The following is a 9,372-nucleotide window of genomic DNA, read 5'->3' as shown; positions in this document are numbered from 1 at the left end:
GTGATATTTTTATGTAATGTTTATAATATATTGTCTGTGCGTGTATTCATGGTGGTTGCATGTTAAACTTGTTATCTTGATTGAATATCGGATTGTGGATATTGATGATATTGTTGTTTATAACATGATGCATTGTGTATTATAAACTTATTCTAGTTGGTAAATGTGATGTGGCATGTGACATGATAGAATGTATTTGGCTAGGAAAAATAACCCAAGTGTTACAACACTTGCCAATAGTGGTTTATGTATTGGCTATCCCACAACATGGGCAACTATAGGGGTTCTCCGGACCAGACAGGGGGTCTAGGGTGGGATTATTGATAAGGGTTTTGTGGTGACCGAAGGGGTTCTCCAGACCGGCACATGAAGGCTCCTGTCTCACAACTATGTTATAGTAGCACCAATATCAATATGGACTTAGAATCTGTGGGATAGGAAAATTAAACCAGGTGCGACACCCCCTGCCATTAGGGGTAAGGTATTGGCTATCCTACAGCTCAGGCAACCGAAGGGGTTCTTTGGATCGGCGTACCAAGGATATCCCCTATGTTGCAGTAGCACCAATACCCATTTTGGACTTAGAATATGTTGCTTGGAATTGTTTGTTAATAACCGGATCATGTCATTGGATTCATCTCATTTCATTAACACTATTGTGGTTGAGCATTTATACTTATCTCTATTTTTGGAATGTTGTGATTGTTTGTGCATATCATTCACTAGGCTTCATGGAAGCTCACCTCCGTTGTTGCCCCCTTTTTAGATGTTAATTCAGGTAACCATCCAGAGTCTATGGTTGAGGAGCCATCTCTCTATAGAGATGACCACTGGGACGAGGAGTTAACTATGCACGAGGATGGATGCGTATGTATTGATTGTGTATTCGGAGCACACTGAGGATGAGAGTATCATCTTCCATTTTGATTCTTTTTTTGTTTAAATATCAGATGTAGCCCTAGGGGGCATAACTGTAATTATGATCCCACTGTGAAAACCCTTTGATAAATATGATAAATATCATTAGACATCACCAATTGTGTATATTTTGATTATTATTATATATGTGATCGTAGATACATTTCATAATTTTATGCACTCAAAAGTACTACATTTTGGATCCTGGATGGATTGTGGATAGGTGTGCTTGTCCATGTCACTGGCCTTCAAGTGAGTGGAGGTAGGGTGTGACAACAAGGCTTGTTAAAAGGTGCTACCACAACCAATCATATTTAGATAACCAAAAGGTTGTTGACGCAGAGCTAAAGCGCCTGCCAGTGCCTACATCAGCATGATGTCAGCAGGTCCAATCAATGCTTTAAAGATTCACATCCTATGGTGTTGATTACCGTTTGATGAATCTAATAGCTGAGATTAAAAGACTCACGTGATCCTAGATCTATGCCATTGTTATGTACGTTGCCAGCGTATGCCATGCTCAAGGTCCAAAGATTCCATTTCAGGTAATCTCATTGTTCCATTTTCAAATGGCTATATCTCCCTAACCATAAATCAAATCCATCCATTCAAGTTGCAACTTCTTGATTTTTTCGAGCTCTACACATTGGCAGAAAAAGGGGTTTTGAATGGTTTAAGGCTGCGATTTTTGAGAGAGAAGTTCCCCTCTCCGTTAACGGTTATTGAGGTATTTTCTAAGCTTCAAGTGAGTGATATGTGCTCCTTTAAGTGTGTTGTTGAACTCTATTGATGGAGTATTGACTCCATGCTAAGAGAGAAAGAAAAGAGAAGAGAAGAGAGCTTGAGGACGTTGTGTTGATGCTTTAAAGAGCAAGAAGATAAGGGGAAGAGAGGAGAACAAGGGAGAGCTTGTCAGTGGAGGTTCCAGTGGTCAGTGCAAGTTCCCAACCATCCCCAACAAACTTGTTGTGAGAATATTCCCTAACCTTCGATTTACATTATATACATGTATGATAATGTATGTATACTAGGTTAGTCGTGAATGAAATGTATATATACGTTAAGTTAGTTGTGAATGAATTGTAAGCATGCTTGCTAGTTGTTGATGTATATGCTAGGCAGAGCTTAACTGTAGGGCATTGATATAAGTCCCAATCTACTATATTATATATTGTGTCCTTAGTGGGTACCAAGCACTAAGAGTGGGTGCTCCCGTGTGGTTGGTGGTACACATTATATTGGCACTGCGAGTGTCATCTCATCTTTGGCTTGAGAAAATTAGGTATGGATGCAGTGAAAAGTAGTGTATTGAGTAGGTATAAGCCTTTACAGGCACTACTCCGGGGATGTAAGCAAATTATCAAATCTCGTAAAAATCTTGTGTTCTAAGTGCTTATTGTTTGCATTTTATATTGAAGTGCGTGGAATGCGGAATGGGTGTGAACATTTGGAAGTGCCTATAAGAGGCTGAGTGTGCATACGACAATATGCGAATAGGTACCAATACAAAGATAGGTGTATCTGGGTTTGCTTGCTCAGATATTAGATAGGTTTTTAGTGATCAGAACTGGACTCACTGATTCACCCCCTCTCAATGACTGCCGAGTTGCAACATTATACCCTGACTTGTATGACCTAAATTTCCTCTCTTGATGATACGAATTGCTCTCAATTCATGTCTCTTAGTTGTCTTAGTCTCATCATTTTCTAGAACCTGTCGAATCTTAAAAAACCCTCAAGATTATTAGCTACTAATTTGGATATCTATTTAGATCGGATAGATTTCTCCTTAAATTATCTAAATTCACTGGATACCTCTAAGAAAATCTAGATACTAATCAAATTCAGATTTTTTAATATTCATTCACAACTTTAGTTAAATAGGGGAGGCACTAATGGTCCAAAAAATCCCATATCCTTAGGGGAGGCACTAATGGTCCAAAAACGGTCTAATCCGACCTATCAATATCATTATCGCTATTGGTATTGGTATCGCCAATGACTGATGCTGGATACCATGAATTAAAACCTTGATAACAATATATATATTGAGAGAGAGAGAGAGAGAGAGAGAGAGAGAGAGAGAGATAATTTTTTTTTAGAGTCCAAATTGTGGGAAAAATATGAGTTTTTATAATTTTTCACACAAAAATTAGGAAAAAAAGAACATTGCTAGTAGTGCCCCTTGTGTCCTTTCATTGTGTAGCGGAATGTCCACTCCAACCCTCCTCTTGGATGGGCATGCACACTCCATGCCCCTACGGTGGTTCATGGCCATGCAACTTGGTAGCAAATCCCTTCCAAATTAATTATTATTATATGAGAAGTGGCTCTTTGTCTATGAGTACAGTCTATACCGGTGCTCCTTGTGTCTATCTCTATCTTCCACCAAACAATGGCTAGAGATGTATTTTCATAGGGGAAGAGAGAGATAGACTCATGGAAGCACTGGTGTATTCCATACTTCTGGACATAGTTCTTTCTTCATTGATTACAAGAGAGTTTTGCTTCAAAAAATGAAATTAGGTAGTGTTATTTTTCCCAAGGGACCACCTGATAATACCGATCCATTGGTAAGACAAAAGGGTAAAATGGTCCAAAAGCCGATTTAAAAAAAGTAGATAAATTCATCCGATCAGTATCCAATACCTTTCGGTAGGGGTGTCAATTCCTAAACCGAACCGGTAAAACCAGACGGACCAAATCGATAACAACACGGACCGAACTGAACTGAAGCCTTATTGGTTCGGTTCGGTTTGGAGTGTTGCAACCCCAAAACCAAACCGAACCACACTGGAAATCGGATGAACCTGAAACCAAACCGAAACCAGCTCAAAACCTGGACCGAAACTGAAACCAAACTGGTAAGAAACCGAAACACTCCAAAATTCATTAAAAAAATCAAAATTTGCATAGTTTTGTATACATTTGTATGGAAAGTCGAATCCAAACTGAACCAAAAACCAAAACCAATCCGGTTACAAATCGATTTAAGAAACCGAAGACAAACCGAAACCAAACCGCATCGAAACTGAAACCAAACCAAAACTGGAATTTCCTTATTGGTTCGGTTTCGGGTCAGCTTTCCCACTCTGAAACCGACTCAACCCAGACCAAAACCGAGCTAGACCGACCGATTGACACCCCTACCTTTCGGTACTAGTTGATAGATTTTTTTTTTTTTTTTTTTTTTTTAATTATATAAAGAAAATCTAGTAAAAGATAGAGTTAAATTCGTCTGAGAATGGGAAATCGTTTATTGGCACTGCCTTTGGAAATTCTGGAAGGGAAAGAATTCACAAGGTCTTGTTTGCTTTAGAATATCCTTAATACCATATATTGTAGGATTGAGATTTGGACCAGTTTCCTATTAAGGAGTTGATTTTCTAGTTTCCAAAAGTAGGATGGAGTAGAAAAACTCTACAAAAGGGAGACGGAACTCTTCAGTTTTCTCGTCCATTGTCATGCTCCTTAGATGGTGCTGCTTCGATTTGCTGGAAAGAGGTGACGTGGTTAGGGAAAGCTCTTCCTTCAACAGAGAGGGTCTCCTTCTTGGAGACGGAAACCCAGCGAAGAAGAGTTCTCAGCGTCGATCCAGAGAAATCAGCGAGGGCTGGACTGCAACAGAGGACCGGGCCGACAAGAGGAAGGAGGACGAAATCCAAGGGGCCGGTGGCGTCGAGGGAAGTGTCGACCTGCGGGAGAACTTCGAACCAGGTACGTTAGATGTTCTCTCTCTCTTCTTGTCTTATTTCTTCTGCTGCTTTGCTTTTTTTTTTTTTTTTTTTTTCAATCTGATTCTCGCTTCACTACTTCTTCTTCTTCTTTTTTTCTGTCGAAACTCTAGGACGAGGGGGAGGTGTAGATCAAAAGTCCCAGGGGTGGGCTGGGGTTTCAATATATTATTATTATTATTATTATTATTTATTATTATTATTATTATTATTATTATTATTATTATTATTTTATAAATCTGTTACAGCAGTGAAGGAGAAGAGTGCGACGGGTATTGCTGGTAAGGAATCGAAGAGAAATTGGGGGTTGCCTACGGAAATCGCAGGGTTGGGTTTGTTTGTTTTTTTTTTTCTTTTCCAACTGCTGGGATGGGTCGGCAGAAAAGTAATGGTAGGAGTATAGGGGAAAAGGAGATGGATGAAAGTTAAGATTTATCTTGTTATATATCCAATATGATTTATCCAATTATTGTTAAGCGTCGTGAGTGTTGACTAGTAATGTGTATTACAGATTATCAGGATTGCTAAGATTGCTTGAAATGCATGAAAGTTATGTTCAGACAATTCAGATTTATGACCATAGTTGATGTTTGTTGAATCTTCAATGTGATCCTTAAGTCATGCCTTCAAATCTCCAACAATATTCTTAATAGTTATGCAAAGCTTATATTTTTGTTTTAGTGATATAACAAGTTCTGGATTAGTGGTTTAGTGATGTTAATTATTGTTATACTAATCAATATGATGTTGTGTATTTAGTAAGTATATCAACGTCAACACTTAAAGCAAACACCAGATTTATTTTTGTCAAATTTATTTATTTATTTTTTGTATTTTAACAATTGCTTGCTGAGTGAGAAAGAAAAAGAAAGAAAAGAATCAAGACTTAGAAGGCCATCCCAACTAAGCACAAGTAATCAACAGTTTTGCATGAGGGTTGTTAATTTCGAGCCTATTAACTGATGTTTGGTATCATCTAACCAGACAAATTTGCCACCTTTATTTGGACTCTTACTAATTATTCTTTATGGGTTTTTCTTCTTCTTTTTTTTATTTTTTTTTATTTTTTATTTTTTATTTAATTGTGTGAAAAATTGATGAACAGATTCTTCATAAATTTCAGCTAGAGGAAAGTCAATAAAGCACACAAATGGTTGATGGAAGTAGGGAAACTGATGTTGAGGACCAACCTGAGCGTCCTCGTCCACCAATCCTTAAAGCACACCCTGTGCTTGTCTTCTTCCATGGAGCATATAGAGGACTCAAAACTTTGGTCAATAGGAGGAAAGGCAAGAAAACACAGAAAATGGAGAATGATAGCATAGAAATAGATGTTGAGAATCAACATGAGCATTCACGTCCTCCAGCCCTTGGGTCACACCCTTTACTTGTCTTCTCCCATGGAGTAGATGGACGAGTCCAAACTTTCTTCAGCATATCAGAAACTCACGACTATGTTAGAAGCATTCCTGACATGACTAACAAATACTTTTGCACTTGTTCTCATGGATGGTTGATAATGTTGGCTGCTGATTCAGATGACTGTTTTCTTTTAAATCCTGAATCCTTAGAGAAAATTCAACTACCACATTTGGAATTCTCTAGTTGGTATTTTTGCGTTCTTTCCTCGGCCCCGGACAATCCCAATGGATGCTTTATCCTTTTCTTTGGTCGTAATTATCTTAGGTTTTGTCGGCCTTGTGATGATGAATGGGTTATGGAAGAATTGGAATATCAGATTTTATGTGCTATTGGATGTGAAGGAAAGATTTATGCACTGGGGTCTAATGATATGAATAATATTTCCTTTTTCGAAGTGAACCCTGGTTCTGGGATGAGGATATTGAGACAAGGGTTACCCATGCCATCACAGCTGAAGCGTTCATCGTGTTGCAAATATTATATGGTTGAATCTTATGGTGAGGTTTTTGTCATTAGAGAAGCATGCTGGCAGCAATTCAATCCAAGAGTTCGATATTTTGAGATTTTTAAGTTTAATTTATCTACAACAGATTGTGAGAAGGTCGAAACCTTGGGGGACCGTGCATTCTTTATTGATAAAGTCAAGACTCTTTGCCTTTCCTGTTTGGCCACAGAATCAGGAATTAAAAAGAATTCAATCTACTTTACAGATTGGGATAAAAATTTGTACATATTTGATGTTGAACTTAAAAACATCTCAATCTCTTTACCTTGTCCAGATGCTGGTTTTCCACCGTTTGATGTTGCTTGGATAATGTCTGCGCCTACTAACTATGATGAAGGAAATGCTTATGAAAACAGATGCAAGGAAGAAAATACTCTTGTCATAGTGGAAAGTACCATCCCCACGAACAGAAACATAGTGGAAGTGGAGATAAAATGTGAAGGAGGAAACACTCATGGTATGGTGAAAAATATTGTCCCCCCCACAATCACAAACACGATGGAAGAGGTAATAACTATGCAACAATTAAATTGGTCTTGGGCTGATCTACCACAAGAACTTCTAAGTTTGATCCAATTACATCTCTTTGTTGGTGATCGTGTTTGCTTTCGTGCTGTCTGTAGAAAGTGGAGATGTTCATAGGCTCCACTTCCACTGGACTCAATGGATTACTTGATGATGACTTCTTCTCCATGCCTTATATTCTCTGCTATGAATAACTGCAATATTAACTTGTTCTACCCAATGTATAACTTCACTTATACCTTGAAACTGAAGGAAGAATTGTATGGTGTGGAGATTTGCTTTGCTAAGGATGGTTGGTTGTTGTTGGTTCGAGGTGATCACAACATGTTTTTCTTGAATCCTTTCACAAGTGCTAGGATTGAAATTACCTATTTCCCCCTCGGGTTTAATTTTGATGCCGTTTGCTTCACCTCCACACCAACTTCCTCAGATTGTACAGTTTTTGGCATCGTTTCATCGGAAGACTACGAGGTTACTATTTTCATCAATCGTTGTAGAGAAGAGACCTGGGAAATTTACAGTTTAGAAAATAAGACGAGATGGGGTGTTTACAATTGTTTATGTAATTCAGTTTCATTTATTCCTTCTCAAAGCAACCCAGTTCTCTATGGTGGGCTATTTTATTGTTTTGATGAGGAGGGAAAGTTGGGGTCATTTGATCTTGAGAGAGGTAGTTGGAATGTGTTTAGAACCTCATGTAGACACGATATGTCGGAGTACGATCAGAATTTTTTGGTAGAATGTGATGGCAATCTCCTATCAGTGTTTATCGGTCCGTATGGGAGATGGATTCGAGTTTGTAGACTGGATCAATCTAAGATGCTTTGGAAGGATGTAAACAGCTTGGGAGATTGGATGTTGTTTCTTAGTGAAAAAACTTCTCTTTCTGCAAAGGCAACTGTGAGGGGAACGGGTAACAAGATCTACATTCAAAGATTTTATGCCAACCTTGGTGTGTTCTATTCTCTTGCTACTCAAAAGTATCATACTTTTGATGGTGGCTACTGTCTGGAAAATTATTATGATACCACAGAAGAGGTCCAATGCACTTGGATGATGACATGAATCACATCTTGAGGGGGTGTAGGTTATTTTGTTGTGATAGTAATTGTAGCTTCAAGTGCATATTTTTAATTAAATTCCTTTTCCAGATTTTATATTTTAAAATTAAATTCCATTTCTAGTTCATATGTCATGCATTGAAAATTTTGTAACGGCTCTACATGGACCTTAAATTTCTTGCTGCAAAGTATTTTTGATTGATTTAGTTTACATCATTTAAGTTCAATCCATATGGTTCCGGTGCCAATTTTAATCTATTGAACAATGATTTCAAGTGATCCAAAGATTCATTAAAATTGATAGCAATATCACTTTATATATATATATATATATATATATAATATGTGTGCGGAAGACGGGGACATTTATAGCTGCCCTTGTTGGGCTCCAGTCCAATGGTCGATGGATAAAAATCATCTGCAATTCCTTATCCGTGCAATACCGTGCAATACCCCCTTCAGATGGTGACACATGGATAAAGTGATTTGAACGGCTCAGATTAATTCTACATTGATCCAATTTCAACTCACTGGTTTGGAGTTGGATCAATATAGGATTAATCTGAGCCGTTCAAACCACTTTGTCCACGTGTCACCCTTTCAAGGGAGTATTGTACAGATTTGTACAAGATTAGAATTGCAGACAATTTTTATCCATGGTCGATCCATGTGCAACTTTTCCTTACATGGCTATAGCAAGCTATTCCATTGCTACTTACCCTCCCTTTGTCATGGGTCTCTTTGTGAAAGAAACCTTGGGAAATGTTTGATTGTCTGTGTTGTGGGAGATGAATTTCATGCAGCATATGATACAATAGTGAGGCAAATAACAGTTACTATTAAAGGTTTATGGAGTCAGATTCCGTTGAAATTTCAAGAAATAAAGAAATGTCATATGATTTACCTGGAATTTTGTTGCGTGCTCATGCTTTTGAAAGTTTTAACGAGGGGTTCAGTTGGGGTAGATAGTCATATTATTCCAGAGTACAGGTTTTGGATGCTCATGGTTTGTGAGGGAAAGAGTTGTATTGCCCTTACAGAAACACCCGAGTTTCTTCATTTTGTTATTCTTTCTGCTATAAGTCCCTGCACCAGTGAGTCATAGCTTGCTGTTGCAAGAATGTAGCTGATCAAAATGACCTGGGGCAATCATCAGCGAGGAAGAGAGGCAGGCAACTGGAAAGGCGTTTCTAGTAAACTTGTAAAT

The 9,372-nt window shown here is 38.1% G+C and overlaps 1 protein-coding gene across 5 annotated transcripts; it reads left to right on the top strand.

Moving 5' to 3' along the window:
* The first annotated feature begins 4,339 nt into the window (after window positions 1-4,339).
* Window positions 4,340-8,261, top strand: LOC122071720 (F-box/kelch-repeat protein At1g57790-like). 5 transcript variants are annotated; one of them, XM_042636106.1, is made up of 2 exons: window positions 4,340-4,635; window positions 5,758-8,261. In XM_042636106.1, the coding sequence occupies exon 2, from the start codon at window positions 7,243-7,245 to the stop codon at window positions 8,167-8,169; it is 927 nt and encodes a 308-aa protein (XP_042492040.1). In that variant the 5' UTR covers window positions 4,340-4,635; window positions 5,758-7,242; the 3' UTR covers window positions 8,170-8,261. The 5 variants fall into 5 exon arrangements, with proteins under 5 accessions (XP_042492040.1, XP_042492039.1, XP_042492038.1 ...); XM_042636105.1 differs by having other exon boundaries at window positions 5,776-7,237; XM_042636104.1 differs by having other exon boundaries at window positions 5,758-7,237.
* Window positions 8,262-9,372: the final 1,111 nt, after the last annotated feature.

The sequence above is a fragment of the Macadamia integrifolia genome, unplaced genomic scaffold (genome assembly GCF_013358625.1).
Source record: "Macadamia integrifolia cultivar HAES 741 unplaced genomic scaffold, SCU_Mint_v3 scaffold_5A, whole genome shotgun sequence".
NCBI classification, from domain to species: Eukaryota; Viridiplantae; Streptophyta; class Magnoliopsida; order Proteales; family Proteaceae; genus Macadamia; species Macadamia integrifolia.
The sequence above is the reverse complement of the archived record's forward strand: the minus strand, read 5'-3'. Positions and strand labels throughout refer to the sequence as shown.